Genomic DNA, 16390 nt, shown 5'->3' on the forward strand with positions numbered 1-16390 from the left:
TTTTCTAGCAAAAAAAAAAAAAAATACTAATTTAAACTTGTAAACAAGAAGTACCAGAAAAGGCCTGGTCTCAAAATTGTTAAAGTGCACTCAACCTTTTCAAAATCTACTTTGCCATTGAGTTTGTTTTCTGATGTCATCTTACATTCTTCATGTGCTGTCTGCTCTTTGCAGGGTATGGACGACGCACAGGTTCGAAGTGCAGCCACTGATATATTCTCATATCTGGTGGAATATAACCCATCTATGGTCCGTGAGTTTGTAATGCAGGAAGCTCAGCAAAATGATGATGTAAGTCTTTCTATTGTCTTTAAAGTGATTGTAAAGCCTCTTTGTTATTTTTTTTTATATGAAAAAAAAAAACAAAAAAAAAAACGTATTCTTGCCTGCTCTGTGTAATGGATTTTCACAGAGCAGCCCCCATCCTCCTCTTCTCGGGTCCCTCTTCTGTGCTCCGGGCCCCTCCCTCCTGTTGAGTGCCCCCACAGCAAGCAGCTTGCCATTTTGGGCACCTGAGCCGAGTCACAGTTCCCTATGTCCATTCAGACACGGAGCCGTGACCCCGCCCCCTCTCTCTCTCGATTGGCTAGCTGGCTTTGATAGCAGGGGGAGCCAATGACGCCTCTGCTGTGTCTCAGCCAATCAGGAGGGAGAGTCTCGGAATACCAAGACACTTGTGGACATTGCTGGACAGAGATTGGGCTCAGGTGAGTATGAGGGGGGCTGCTGCATACATAAAATGCATTAGAATAAAAAAGACATCTGACTTTACAACCACTTTAAATGTGTTTCATGTATTTGCTTATGGCCCCTTTCACACTGCGGACTGCAGCTGCGATCCACTTGCTCAGAAGGGAATCTGTCTGCTGATCCCTGCTGAGCATACGGATGACCGGTCTGTTTCCACTCTGTTTATGCAGAATGGACACAGACACAGCACGCTGTACTTCTATGGGCAGTCGGATGTAAACAAACCACTTGTCCATTTACACTCGACTGCTATCTGATCCGCTGGACGGAACGAGAGCGGATCCCCTTTTTATTACATCTGTTTGGATTTGGCGGGTGCAAATGGGCACATGTCCATTTACACCTGCTGCTCCATAGAGAAGATTGACGGTTCTGATGGGGTTCCGGACAGGTGGACCCAATCAGAACATCCGTGTGAAAGGGGGGCCTAATATGCTCTGAAACAGAACTTCTGGCAAATACAAAAAAAAAATCCCCTTTATTTTTGTTGTGTATTTGTTCAAAAATACATATATTTTTTTTTTTTTGTAGTAATGTTTTAACCATTCAGCCCCAGAAGGATTTACCCCCTTAATAACCAGGCAATTTTTTACGATACGGCACTGCGTCGCTTTAACTGACAATTGCGTGGTTGTGCAATGCTGTACCCAAACAAAATTGACGTCTTTTTTCCCCACAAATAGAGCTTTCTTTTGGTGGTATTTGATCACCTCTGCGGTTTATTTTTTGCGCTATAAACAAAAAAAACTGACTGTTTTTGGAAAAAAAAAAACTTTTTTTTTCACTTTCTGCTATAATGCAAATCCCCCCCAAAAAAAATAAAAAAAAACTAAATGTATTCACCAGTTTAGGCCAATATGTATTCTGCTACATATTTTTGGTTAAAAAAATCCCAATAAGCGTAAATTGATTAGTTTGCGCAAAATTTATTGAGTCTACAAAATAGGGGATCAATTTAGGGACTTTTTGTTTTTGTTATTTTTTTTTTTACTGGTTATGGCGGCGATCTGCAATTTTTAGCAGGATTGCGGTGGACAAATCTGACCCCAAGTGACACTTTTTGGTGACCAGTGACACCAGTACAGTGATCAGTGCTTTAAAAATGCACTGATTACTGTACTAATGACACAGGCAGGGAAGAGGTTAACACTAGGGGGCGATCAAGGGGTTAAGTGTTTCCTAGGGAGGTGCTTTCTTACTGTGGGGGGGTGTGGACTAACGGAATACAGAGAGATCGCTGGCCCGGGTCACTAGGAACAGCAGATCTCACTCTCCTCCCCTGTCAGAACGGGGATCCGCCTTGTTTACATTAGCTGATCCCAGTTCTGCCTCTGTGAAGAGCGATCGTCGGTGACCGGCGGACATCGAGTCCGTCGGGCGTGTGCATGATCACATACAAGGAGTGATTGTACTGATACGTCCGTTTGCGCAACCGAGCCGCCTTGCCGCATTATATCTGTGGTGGGCGGTCGGCAAGTAGTTAAATCTGTCACATAAGAGTTGCTCTATGCCTCTTAAATTAAAGTATAACTAAAAGGGAAAACTTTTTTTTTTTTTTTTTTTTTTTGTTTTGGATGAAGTGGAGAAGGATTAGAACACCTGGCAGTTGTTAATGCTGTCTGTGCCCCCGCTAGGGACTTTCACCCTCTCTCTTGTCCTGTTTACCATCACAGAAGCTTACAGGAAGTGATGGAGACAAAAATCAAAGCTAAGTGCCGTGGGGACGTCAATCTGACACACTGGATGTGAAGTTGACCCAGCCCCCCCCCCATACCTTATCAAATTTAAAGGGTACAATCTTGTAAGTATAGGTAGCTTTATCTATTTGCCAGTATTTTGCAGTACTGCAAACTTGTTGCTAAGGGTTACCGCTCTATGCTCTTGGTATAACATGTCTCCTTTTTTTTTTTTTTTTTATTAAATATATACATTTTTAACCTAAATGTATAATTTTTCTCTTTTTAGGACATCCTTCTGATCAACCTCATCATTGAACATATGATATGCGACACAGATCCTGAGCTAGGGGGCGCTGTACAACTTACGGGACTGCTACGGACATTAGTAGATCCAGATAACATGCTTGCAACTACCAGTGTAAGAAACAAATCTGCTTAACGCGGTTTACATATAATAATTTTAATTCTTCCTCTTCTGAAAATTTCCAGTGCTTTGCTATTCTATTCCTTGGCACTTGCCGACCGCCCACAGTAAATATACGTCAATACCGGGGTTATGGCAGCAGTTAACTGCCATAACCCCGGTATGATTTTTTTTTATTTTTTTTTTTTTACTGTGGCGATTCGGCGCCTGATAAAAGTGGTCCCGCGGGATTGCTTTTAGAGGTGGCAGGAGAGGTCCGTTCCCCCAACCCCCCCCCCGCCACTTTTTACTGCTCGGTTCTGGGCTTACCAGAGCAGTCGCTGAACCCGGAAGCGTTCTGGTGTGGCTGATGGCTAGGCAGGAAGTGGAGTGAGTGCAAGATGGGCCCCGCAACTCAGCTCTATGCTCTATGCCCTTGGAGGACCGGAGCAATCTCTGACGTCACCTCCGATTCTCGGGCATAAAGATTTGTTTTTTGTTTTTTAAGTCAAATTCTCAAACATTTTTATTTCATTGTCTTTAAAGGTAAATGAAAGATCTGGGGTCAAAAAGACTCTCAATAAAGAGGGCCTGTCCTGCTTCTTTATATTACTCTAAACATTTAAACTGTGAAAAAATAAATTAAGTGTTGCCTATGGAGATTTTTAAGTACCGTAGTTTATTGCCATTCCACGTGCATGCGCAATTTTAAAGCAGGACATGTTGGTTATCTATGTACTCAGCGTAACCTCATCTTTCACATTATCCAAAAAAATTGGGGCGACTATTATGGGTTTTTTTTTTTCTTTTTTTTTTTTTTTTTCTTTTAATTCATTAAAGTGTTTTTTTTCCCCCAAAAAAATTGCGTTTGAAAGACCACTGCGCAAATACAGTGTGACAAAATATTACAACGATCACCATTTTTATTCTCTAGGGTCTATTCTAAAAAAAAATATATATATATATATATATATATATATATATATACTATTTGGAAGTTCCAAGTCCTTTTCTAGCAAAAAAAATACTAATTAAAACTTGTAAATAAAAAGTTCCAGAAAAGGCCCAGTCAGCAAGTGGTTAGTAGATCCAAATAACATGCTTGCAACTACCAGTGTAAGAAACAAATCTGCTTCAACACGGTTTACATTTAATAATTCTTTCTTCCTCTTCTGAAATTTTTTTTCAGTGCTTTACTATTCTGTTCCCTGGGTTTCAAACACTATTTTTTTTTCTTTCCTGCTCTCTTATCTGCACTGTTTCAAACAGACTTTGCTGTAAAATGAATGCTCTATTGAAGTTGCTCAAGACCCCTTCTTCACAAATCGCCTACTTTTAGGAGTAAATGCACCTGGAAAGAAAACCAAATTAGATTTATACTGGTCTTACCTTCACCTTCCACATTGATAGGCCTGACAAACTTCAGACGGGCCTATACATGGGCATTTTTGAGCAGGGGGACCTTGTAAGTGCTGCAGGATTTCAGTCCTTCACGACGTAGTGTTATCAATTGTGTTCTCGGTGACTATGGTCTCAGCTGCCCTAAAGATCATTAACAAGATTCCCCCATGTAATTCTGGGCTGATTCCTCACCGTTCTCATGATCATTGAAACTCCACGAGGTGAGATCTTGCATAGAGCCCCAGACCGAGGGAGATTGACAGCTATTTAGTGTTTCTTTCATTTGCGAATAATCCGCACCAACTGTTGTCACCCTCTCGCCAACCTTGTGTAGGTCTAAAATCTTGTCCCCGACATCCTTGGACAGCTCTTTGGTCTTGGCCATGGTGGAAAGATTATAATCTGATTGATTGCTTCTGTGGACAGGTGTCTTTTTTTATACAGGTAACGAGCTGAGATTAGGAGCACTCCCTTATCTCAGCTTGTTACCTGTATAGAAGACCCCTGGGAGCCAGAAATCTCGCTGATTGATAGGGGATCAAATACTTATTTTACTCATTAACCACTCAAATACCGAGCCTCTTTCTGAGATTGGTGTTTACAAGTTAAAATCAGGTTGGTTTTTTTTTTGCTAGAAAATGACTTGGAACCCCCAAACATTATATATTGTTTTTTATTGGCGGTCGTTGCAGTACTTTCTATCACACCGTATTTGCGCAGTGGTGTTACAAGCACACTTTTTTAGGAAGAAATACACATTTTTGAATTAAAAAAGAAGACAACAGTAAAGTTAGCCCAATTTTTTTTTTTATATTGTGAAAGATGATGTTACACCAAGTAAATTGATACCCAACATGTCACGCTTCAAAAATTGCACCCGCTTGTGGAATGGCGACAAATTTTTACCCTTAATCTCCATAGGCTATGTTTGAAAAATTCTACAGGTTGCATGTTTTGAGATAGAGGAGGTCTAGTGTTAAAAATTATTGCTCTTGCTCTATCGATTGCGGTGATACCTCACATGTGTGGTTTGAACACCGTTTTCATATGCGGGCGCTACTCACGTATGTGTTCATTTCTGCACGCGAGCTCAGCGGGACGGGGCGCGTTAAAAAATTTTTATTTTTTTTTTCTTATTTATTTAACTTTTTATTTTTTTTATTTTTACACTGTTCTTTAAAAAAAAAAAAAAGTCACTTTTATTCCTATTACAAGGAATGTAAATAGAGAAAGAAATATATATATATATTGGCATTAGAAAAAAATAAAAAATGTCCCTTTAAGAGCTATGGGCGTAAGTGACGTTTTGACGTTGCTTTCGCCCTGCAATAGTATGGAGCTGGGTGGGGGCCAATCCGCAGCAGAGACCAATTTTATCTGAAACCGGACTGCTCACTGAAGAAGAGGATAACGGGGGTTAGGGCAGATAGCTGCTGCCATAACCATATCCCTCTTCACAGTGCCGACATATATCGGCGTGAGCCGGTTCGGAAGTGGTTAAAATGCAAATCAATTTATACCTTTTTTGAAATGCGTTTTTCTGGATATTTTTTGTTGTTCTGTGTCTAACTGTTAAAATAAACCGACCATTAAAATTATAGGCTGATCATTTCTTTGTCAGTGGGGCAAAAGTACAAAATCAGCAGGGGATCAAATACTTGCCCCCCCCCCCCCCCCCCCCCACTATTGCTTGATGTCATCTGCAAAGACTAAAATGGTACTTTTAATTGCAGACCCTATATCAGTGATAGCGAACCTTGGCACCCCAGATGTTTTTGGAACTACATTTCCCATGATGCCCATCCACTCTGCAGAGTGTTTGAGCATCATGGGGAAATGTAGTTCCAAAACATCTGGGGTGCCAAGGTTCGCCATCACTGCAGCCTATATCATTTTTAAATGTATAAAAAAGTAAGAGTCCCAACACTGAACCTTGGGATACACCCCTAATGACCCAAACAGGGGACAGAATGTTATAACTTTTTTTTTTTTTTTTTTCTTCCATTTACAGGTACGTTTTACGCCTACTAATTGTAGGTGCTTTGTGAAGAGGGGAGGGGTCCTGGTCAGAGCTTTAAAACTATTTTTTTTTAATTGAAATGTTAGAAACAGGATTTTTAAAGGACAAGTTCAGGTTTATCTAAACTAAAGCTAACCCGTTCTACCAGCACTCTTCCCTCCAGCATCTCCAACTGTTACAAAATCAGAGCAAGGTCACCCAAGTCAGCTAATCTTACTGTGCCAAGCGTTTACAGTTTTTATGCTGAATACATTTTTTTTTTTTTTCCCTTAGAAAACAGAGAAGACAGAATTTTTGGGATTCTTCTACAAGCACTGCATGCATGTCCTCACTGCCCCCTTACTGGCCAACACTACAGAGGAAAAGCCCAGCAAAGGTTAGAGGTCACCTAGGGGAACACGCACGGGGGGGGGGGGGGTGGATGGGGGGTTGTATTGTCACACTGAGGATCTCTGCCTCTTATCTCATATTTTAATATATGTCCATTGAGATTCTCAGCAGGTCAATAAATCTTGACCACAATGTGGCTGAAAGGTAAAGTCGGTTATACATGACTCGATTATTTGACTGATTCAACAGAGACCAGCCGAGATTTGATCCATCAATGGGCTGGTTGATTGTACCCAAGTCGATACATCGATCGATTTGGGTACAGCCAGCCTGTCGCATTTTTTGAGAGGTAAACGAGAAATCCTGAACAGCTGCACTCAAAAGTAATCTTCGATCTTTATTTAAGTATAATCATAAAAATACATGCCACGGCATCACAAAGCAGGAAAGCTCACGCGTTTCACACTGTAGTCAGTGCTTAATCGTAGCTACCGTATGTCGTATTTTTTACAAGCGATTACTGTCAATGGCTAAAGCTTCTAGTGGTAATTGTGTTTTGCCAGCTGGGAAGGCTCCCCGCACTCTCCCACCGGCAGAACACAGTAGCACTGCGAGGAGGCATTCCCCCATCAATACTGATTGTGTTTGATGGAGAAATCAAGCAATTTTTATTATTCTTTTTTCTTTCCTTCTACCTTTCCTATTCTGGCTGTATTGGGGCTTTAGCTGCTAGAATTAATTTTACTCAGTTGTTTTATAAAGATGATGTGTAGCCCCATTGTCCAACCTGTTTTCCCTGAAGCCCTTGCAGACAGTAGCATGTGAATGAAGAATCATAATCTTTAGAATGTCCGTAAGCTGAACTCCAAGCCTTGCCTTCCCTTTTTCACAGTTGGTACCAGCTCCCCTCCTGTACTGAAATTGCTTACTCCAATTTCCCTGCACACTGTAAACATCTCACAATGTGCATTAGAAGCTGCTGTCAAAACCTGCCTCATTTCCTGGCCCACACCTTTTTCATTAATTTTATTTCAGTGCTTTCAATAAAGGAGTCTCAGCATCACATGTGGGTATTACCAGACCTTCCTGCTTTCAGGACGCTCTGTACAGCACCCTGTCAGCCCCTCCCACCAGCCATGATCTGTCTGCAGCGCATAGGGAAGCACATAGACCTAGGGCGGCACTTCTCACTAGAATACATTTTATCAGGTGGCTGTAGACCTGCCCAGATCGCTTTTAGTGAACAGCCAATCACTGGCTATCAAAAAAAATTATATCAAGTTCATAGATACAGCCATGAGCTTGTTATCACTTGGAACAAAGGATGTTTTTTGTTCTGCGGTCAGCAAATGGTTGAGCTTATATTAACCTCCAAAGTACAGCGCAAGAAGTAAATACTAATAATTTTGTTCCTGCTGTGCCAAATTACCAAAAATACAATATTCCTCAAAATTTCCCATGTGTGCAACATCAACAATACATAAAATGTGAATAATCACTAGATTCATTACAGTACAAGTAATCAGAATGAAATCCAAATCTTAGAAAACACCGTGCACAATCTTCTTTATAAATGACGCTTTCTTATTGTGATATCACATGCGTCATTTTACAAATTTATTACTTATTGCGCTGTACTTTGGAGGTTTATTTAATTATCATTTTATTTTATAATTATTTATTATTATATTTTATGAAGCGTGGGAACGCATGTCAGTAGCTAGCTGCAACATAAAAAAACAGACCGATGAGGATCCGTTCCCCATCCATATGGCAGATCGGATGACAGTCGGATGGAAATGGACAGGCAATCAGTTTCCATCTGACCGCCTCATAGAGAAGATCGGACCGCGACCTGTCATCCACCTGCTTGGCGGGATCAGCGGACAGATTCCTCTCTGAGCAGGCGGATCTGCTTGGCGGAGTCTACCCCGTCTACAAGGGGGCTTTGTCCCCTTATGTGTTTGCAACAAATCTTTTCCCAGTCCCAACAACTCCTGTAGTATGTTTGTAGTCACTAATAGCTTTCCATAAAGTCACATTCACTGAATATTATGTGCAGCCCTTAGGTCATATTGAGGGGCCATACTTGATGCCCCCTATATCAAATGAGTTGACCATCACTCATGTACAGCGTTCAGATATGTTTGGCAACTTCATGTTTTTTTTTTTTTTTAATACAAATCTTGTAATGTTTACTTCTGTACTGGTATTTCACAGTGTCGGATCTGCAAGGTGTCACACATTCTGCTTTTTTCTCAGATGACTTCCAGACGGCACAGCTGCTGGCGCTGATCTTGGAGCTGCTGACATTCTGCGTTGAACATCACACGTATCACATAAAGAATTACATCATCAACAAGGACATCCTGCGTAGAGTGTTGGTCCTCATGTCTTCTGCACATTCTTTTCTGTCCCTGTGTGAGTTTTAGACATTTGTGTCAGTGTTGCCTTACCCCCCCCCCCCCCCCCCCCCCCCCCCCGACTACTTTTTTTTTTTTTCTTTTGACAAAACCTGAAAAACTGACTGAGCACATTTTTACTGACAACCTAAAATATGACAAACTCCCTATTATAAACTAAAACCATCAATATTTAAAGGCTATAAATTCATCATTAAGAAAAAAAATAATATATCTTTGCAGAAAAAAAATGTGAATTTATTTATTTTTTACCCACGCAAGTCTGCAGTGCATTGTACCTGCGATCGGTGGATCACGGGTGCAATATCAGGCTCCTGCAGACACTTCCTCCAGCTTTTTCAGTGTCGAAGAACTACGAGTGCACTGATTAAGGGGTAGAGGGTCGGGGTGCTTGGCAACGTGTGCCAGGATTGTAGAGATGGTGTCAGTTGTAAAAGATAAGTCCATGAGGTGGCATGCATCTTGTTGGACTTGACTCATAGTAAGCCAGCACATTATACAAAGTGGCTGAATTCTTGGACTTCACCTTACAGAAAGGAGAGCTTTTTTTTTTGGAAAAAAGGTTATTCCTTGCATATATTACTGTTTTATTCGGTGGAATGCAGCTTTAAATGTGGAACCGTCGTGTGATATTGAAATGTTTTCAATTTACTCTAAAGTCTTATTTGAAAACTAATTGTATTGTACATTTAAGAGATGTATTTTTTTTTTGTTTTTTAAGAGTCATACTTTGGTAGATGCAGTATCAGTCTGATGCTGCATCTGTCCCCCCGACGCCCCTAACACTGAGAACCGAGCGATCAAACCCGATCACTCCGTTCTCACAGCTCTCCCCCAGTGCTCACTGGAGTGCTGGGCTGTGCAGGGGGCAGGAGCAGCTGACTCAGGCTCTCGGCGGCTCGCTGAGAGGATGAGCCGGGTGCCGGTCCAGGCACGTGGACGAATTCTGACTCAATTGTCGCAATCTTTCCTGAGCCTGGACCTGCGCTGTAAAGTCACCAGACAGCGGACTTCAGCATGCTGTCTGAAAACGGGTCACAGGAGTGCAGAACGAACTGCACTCCTGTGATCCGCAGGAGAAGTTCAGCCAGACGAGCTTTCCCCGTACTTCTCCTTTAACAAAATTGGACACTTGTAGTGACCCAGCCATCCTAGTTCTGAAATAAAACCTGTTGGATTGTTTCACAAAAAGTGGAAGAGTTGATGTTACTTTTTATGCTTTCTTCCTTATTCCCTTCCATGAAGGTAAAAAACCTTCTATATGCAGCAGTCCCCCAGCCCCCTAATACTTACCTGAGCCCCATCTTGATCCAGCGATATGCACGAAAGCCTCTCCTTACTCTTTGACTGAGACCGCAATGGCTCTCGCTGCTGTCTGTCACAGCGAGTGAGCCAATGAGGAGAGAGAGGAGGCAGGTCCAAGCCACGGCGCTGTGTGTAAATGGACATGCATAGCCCCAGCTCCGGAACCAGCCTGCTTGGGTGCCCCCCCACTGCAAGCTACTTGCTCTGGGGGTGCGCTTGGCAGGAGGGAGGAGGAGCCAAGAGCGCCAGCGAGGAAGCCGAGAAGGAGGATCGGGGCTGCTAAATGCAAAACTATTACCCAGAGCAGGTAAATATGACATGTTTGTTATTTTAAAAAAAAACAAAACGAAAGACTTTGATATCACTTTAAGTTGTGATTACAAAGCACACGTTCACGCCATGCCTTCTGATGTTCCGACAGGTGCGCTGCGGTTTATGCGGAAGATTGTTGGTCTAAAGGATGAATTCTACAACCGATACATAGTGAAAAGTTTCCTGTTTGAACCTGTAGTGAAAACATTTCTCAATAACGGAGCACGGTATAATCTCCTGAACTCCGCCATTATTGAGATCTTTGAATATGTTCGCGTGGTGAGTGTCGCATGTTTTCAGTTTGTTTTTTCAGTGATGGAGCTTCTGTCAGCACATGTGCTCTGCAGCACAGCTTGGTTGGCTTTGTAGAGGGGTTATAAACCTTTTTTTTTTTTCTTTTAACCTTTTTTTCATTTCTTGCATTAAAGTACAATAATGTTTAAGTATGTTTACCCACTTGACCTCCGGAAGATTTACCCCCCTCCCCTTTCATAACCAGGCCATTTTTTGCAATATGGCACTGCGTTACTGTATAACTGACAATTGCGCGGTTGTGCGACACTGTACCAAAATAAAATTCATGTCCCGTCCCGTCCCGTCCCGTCCCGTCCCCCCCCCCCACAAATAGCTTTCTTTTGGTGGTATTTGATCACTACTGCATTTCTTTAATTTTTTTTTGCTATATACAAAAAAGACTGACCATTTTGAAAAAAAAAACGTTTTTATTTTCTATTTAAAACATATCCGATAGAAAAATGGAAAAAAAATCAAAGTTCTTCATCAATTTAGGCCAATATGTATTCTGCTACATATTTTTGGTAATAAAAATCCCAATAAGTGTATATTGGTTGGTTTGCGCAAAAGTTATCACGTCTACAAATTATGGGATATTTTGTTTTTGTTTTTTTTTTTACTAGTAATGGTGGCGATTAGCGTCTTTTTATAGCGGGACTGCGATATTGCGGCGGACATTCTGACACAAACTGACACTTTTTGGGGACCAGTGACACAAATACAGTGATCAGTGCTAAAAAAAAAAAAAAAAAACAATTTGCACTGTCACTGTACTAATGACACTGGCTGGGAAGGGGTTAACATCAGGGCAGGTCAAAGGTTTTCACTGCCTAGCCCAGTGATGGCGAACCTTGGCACCCCAGATGTTTTGGAACTACATTTCCCTTGATGCTCATGCACTCTGTAGTGTAGGTGAGCATCATGGGAAATGTAGTTGCAAAGCATCAGGGGTGCCAAGGTTCGCCATCACTGGGCTAGGCAGTGCTTTTCTAAACTGAGAGGTGCTTTTAATAGGGGAAGACATGAATCCTAGTCCCTGCTTTGCAGGAACACATGCCTCCTGTCAGAACGGCGATCTGCCTTGTTTACATAGGCGGACTGCCGTTCTGCCTCTCTCTACTCGATCGTCAGCGGGTGCCGGCGGACATCGAGACCGCAGTACCCGCCGCTGGGCTCACGCTGTCTGTGATCACAGTGGGAGCCAGCTGCCTGCAGCGCGCACGTGCGCGATCTCTACATTGAAGAGTCAGATCACGTGTATATATACGTGGTCCGGCGCACAAGTGCCGCCCTGTAGCAGTAAAACTGCTATAGGGCGGACTGGGAAGTAGTAGTTAACTTAGGAAAAATGTCCTCTTTGACAGCTGTCACTAACATCCTTCTCTAGTGAGCACCGTAAATTTTAGATGTCTAATTCGGTCACGGTGGCAATGGTTACTAGGACAAATGGGGTAAATCACATAGGGCAGTGGTTCTCGACACCTGTCCTCAGGGCCCACTAACAGGCCAGGTTTGCAAGATGACTGAAATACATCACAGGTGATGTCATCTGCTGCTCGGTGATTGCAGTATTCTTGTCTGCATCTCCCCAAGGTAATACTTAATCTGGCCTGTTAGTGGGTCCTGAGGACTGGAGTTGAGAACCGCTGGCATAGGGCAACAAGAACTGGACAGAAGTTCTAACCCTTCTCCATTTTAAAAAGATACACTTTTCCTGCTTCAATACAGGGCACTTTCACCCTCTTCCTGCCCAGGCCATCTTTAAGTGCTGACACACTTTGAATGACCATTGCACGTTCATGCAATGCTGTACCCAAATGAAATTTTTATAATTGTTTTTCCCACACAAATAGCTTTCTTTTGGTGGTATTTGATCACCGCTGGGTTTTTTATTTTTTTCAAAAAAAAAAAAAAAACGAAAAAAGACCGAAAATTTTGAAATACGTTTTTCTTTCTGTCAGTAAATTTTGTAAGTAATTTTTCTCCTTCACCGATGGGCACTGATGAGGCTGCACTGACTGGCATCACTGATGGACACTGCTGGGGCTGCACTGATAATCGGGGGGCTGATGATCAGTGCCCTGTTTACCTGTACAGGTCTCCCCTGTGAGGAGATGCCACTGATCGGCTCTCCTCTCCTCACAATGACAGAGTGTGAGGAGAGGAGAGACGATAAACTGCACTTTAGGGCTGGGGACAAAATAGATTTAAATCTTGAATCGAGTTGAGTGGTCAAATTGATTCAAAATTTAAGCAAATTGATTATTTTAGTTTTTTTTTTTTGTTTTGTTTTTTTTGCACTGCACTGGTCCTGAGGAGCTGCGGGCAGGAGTTTTTAGGTGAGGGCCGCAGCTTCTGCCTCGTTCGCGAGGCCGGGCGCCGCGGCATCGCCTAAAAACTCCTGCCCGCAGCTCCTTAGGACCGGCGTGGTGTCCAAAAAAATAACTCGATTCGAATCGTGAATCAAGTTTTTTTTTTTTTTTTTTTTTTTTTTTTTTTTTTAAGAAAATTACCCAGACCTACGGCACTTCCGTGTTTACATGTGATCAGCTGTGATTGAACACAGCAGATCACATGGGTAAAGAGCCACGTCATCGGCTCTTTACCGAGAGCGAGGTCACGGCGTGATTGCCCCCCCCCCCCCAGCGGGGCATGGGAGAACGGTGACACTGGGGTGACGTCATATGACGTTGTCTCAGAACAAGAGGACCTTTTACTATATGGTGGGCGAAGGTGGTTAATTGATACAAAACATAATTTGATTTTTTTTTTTTTTTTTTGCCCGTTTTTTTTAGCTTTACATGTCCTGCTATTCCAGCCCCATAAAATTGTAATGCCGGGATCTTTCTTCAGTGATTTGATGAAAGTCTTCTTCTTTACAGGAGGATATTAAGTCGTTAACGGCTCATGTCATTGAAAATTACTGGAAAGCTTTGGAAGATGTTGATTATGTACAGACGTTTAAAGGACTCAAACTGAGATATGACCAGCAGCGAGAGAGACAGGACAACCCCAAGCTTGACAGGTTTGTCACCATTCAGCATCCATCCATGTTAGGGATAACATAAAATGTTTGTCTGTTTGACAGCTGTGTATACAAATCCGACGCGTGTTCAGCTGATATTTTGGCCTGCGACTTGCTGATCTTATTATTGCAACATCTATATGCATGTTACAGCACAATATTCTGTTGCTGTGGCACCAATGACCAGGTTGACCCTGTCTTGGCAGATCCAGGATTCAGGCTGTGGAATCAGGGAAGTCCTTCCTTTCTGTTTTTTTGAAAGATCCTCCTGAGGAGCCTAGCCTGTTGGCTAAAGAGGATTCCTGGCTGCTCTGATGGTGCTTAGTTACAGGAGGGGGGTCCCTTTCCCCCAATCAATATCCCGGAACTTTGGGTAGTTTCGCCCTCTATGCAGCTTTGGATTTTGCTACTTGGAGGGTCATCCAATCCAGATTCAGTTGGACAACATCATGGCAGTAGCGCACATCAACCATCAGAAAGAAACCAGAAGCCTCGCCTTGACAAGAGAGGTAGAATGGATCCCTGTCATGGGAAGAACCTCACATTCTAGCCTTGTCTGCTGTTTAAAATCCCAGATGTAGACAATTGCCAGGCAGATTTCCTCAGCCAATCATGCCTGGACCTGGGGGAGTTGTCCCTACATCGGGAGGTGTTTGTAAGTTAAATGTAAGTCCCACGTGTGTTTAGCTGATGCTTCAGCCATCGACTTGCTGATCGTTTTGTGTAATAATGCAACATCCTTCCATGTTACTGTACACATAGAGCAGTTAAAGTGTTACTAAACCCAGGACCCTGCATTCACTATATCTCTCCCAGTACACAGCACATGGAAATGCAATCGTTTTGGTAAATAGAAACTGCTAAATACCTTTTTTCTCATCAGCAGTATTTAGCAGTCTTGTGACTTCTATCAGTGTCTGGTTATAGCTTGTAGGAGGAGTTTTCATACTGCGCAGAGCTGGCCTATCAGCATCCAGGACCCCTGACCCTCTGTCTGGACAGTGCTGATTGGCTCTGTGCTGATCACATGCACTCTCCCAAGAAAAAGAAAAAAAAAACTCTCTAGCAATACACACCAAACTGAGCATGTGCAGCCTGACTCCAAAGGCTCCATACTATCAGGACCTGTTCTGGAGTTAGTGGAAGAACAGGAGGATCAGAGAAAGCCAGATCAAACAGCAGTTTTGCCCAATGCGGAGGATTAACCCCTTAGGATCCACAGTGAGTATAACAAACATGCTTTACTGCATATACAGACTGATTTTAATGTTGTGGGTTTAGTAACACTTTATTCTTGTATTTTACTGTGCACATAGAGCAGTTTTTAACCTTGCAAACATCCTACATGTTCGCATGGATGCATCAACTCTGTGATGATACTGTCATTGATCTGTATTTTGACCTTTGTAATGTGGGAACGGGGAAAGGTGGGGAGGCAGAGAGCCCAAGGAAACGCATCAGGTAAAAGGAATAGAAGAGAAAAAGAAGGAAAAGAGGATTCAAGGAAGAGAGAGGAAAGACAGCCACAGCTGGTAGGGTGCTCTAGATTGTCAAGCTACACAGGACTACAACCTCAAAATTCCGTCACAAGAAGCTTTGCAACTTGGGGGAAGCTGCAAAATTCATTCGTGCAAACCAAGATTTCTGATCACGTTCCTGTATAGTGGTGATCATCTCCTCCTTTCTCTTGATGTAATTTAGCTCCGCCACCCATTCCCTAATAGTGGGGGGGGAGTTCCAGTGCCTAGGGATCATCACTTGGGCAGTTATAAGCAGATACTGAAGAATTGATTTCTTAACCACTTGCCTGCTGGGCATTTTTACCCTCTTCCTGCCCAGACCAATTTTCAGCTTTCAGCTGTTGCACTGACAATTGAGAGGTCATGCAATGCTGTACCCATATGAAATTTTTATTTTTTTTCACACATAATTCTTGATTTTGGTGGTATTTAATCACCACTGGCCTTTTTTATTTTTTGCTAAACAAACACAAAATGAAAAAAAGACCTTAAATTTTGACGAAAAAACAAAAATGATTTTCTTTCTTTGTTCTAAAAATTTGCATATAAATAATTTTTCTCCTGCACCAATGTGGTGGCACTGACAGGTGGGACGGATGGAGCAGCCTGTCGCACTGATAATCGGTGCCCTAATTATCAGTGTAGATGGCTCCTGGCACACTTGCCAGTTACCGGCTCTCCTCACACTGTGACAGCGCATGAGGAAAGGAATGCCGATAACCGGCAAGCTTAATTACATGTGATCAGCTGTGATTGGACACAGCTGATCACATGGTAAAGGGCCACTGTGATTGGGCCTTTACGCTGATCTGTGATTAGCTCTGCCCGAAGGACACAGTGATCTCAGAGCGCGCCTTATCAATAGACGTCCTCCCAGAACTGGACGACCTCACTGTAGCTGTCATTCGCTTATAGCGCGGTCAAGAAG

General features: G+C 42.5%; 1 protein-coding gene across 1 annotated transcript in view; it reads left to right on the plus strand.

The window, feature by feature from the left end:
• The window catches only part of PPP4R3A (protein phosphatase 4 regulatory subunit 3A), a gene marked incomplete at its 5' end in the record, with an annotated part of 39695 nt that overhangs the window by 14384 nt on the left and 8921 nt on the right, over positions 1 to 16390 (plus strand). The window contains 6 exon segments of the mRNA XM_073609701.1: positions 175 to 291; positions 2716 to 2847; positions 6527 to 6629; positions 8846 to 9004; positions 10733 to 10902; positions 13800 to 13942. Coding sequence (XP_073465802.1) covers positions 175 to 291; positions 2716 to 2847; positions 6527 to 6629; positions 8846 to 9004; positions 10733 to 10902; positions 13800 to 13942 — 824 coding nt within the window.

This window comes from Aquarana catesbeiana, linkage group LG13, assembly GCF_042186555.1.
Source record: "Aquarana catesbeiana isolate 2022-GZ linkage group LG13, ASM4218655v1, whole genome shotgun sequence".
Taxonomy (NCBI): Eukaryota; Metazoa; Chordata; class Amphibia; order Anura; family Ranidae; genus Aquarana; species Aquarana catesbeiana.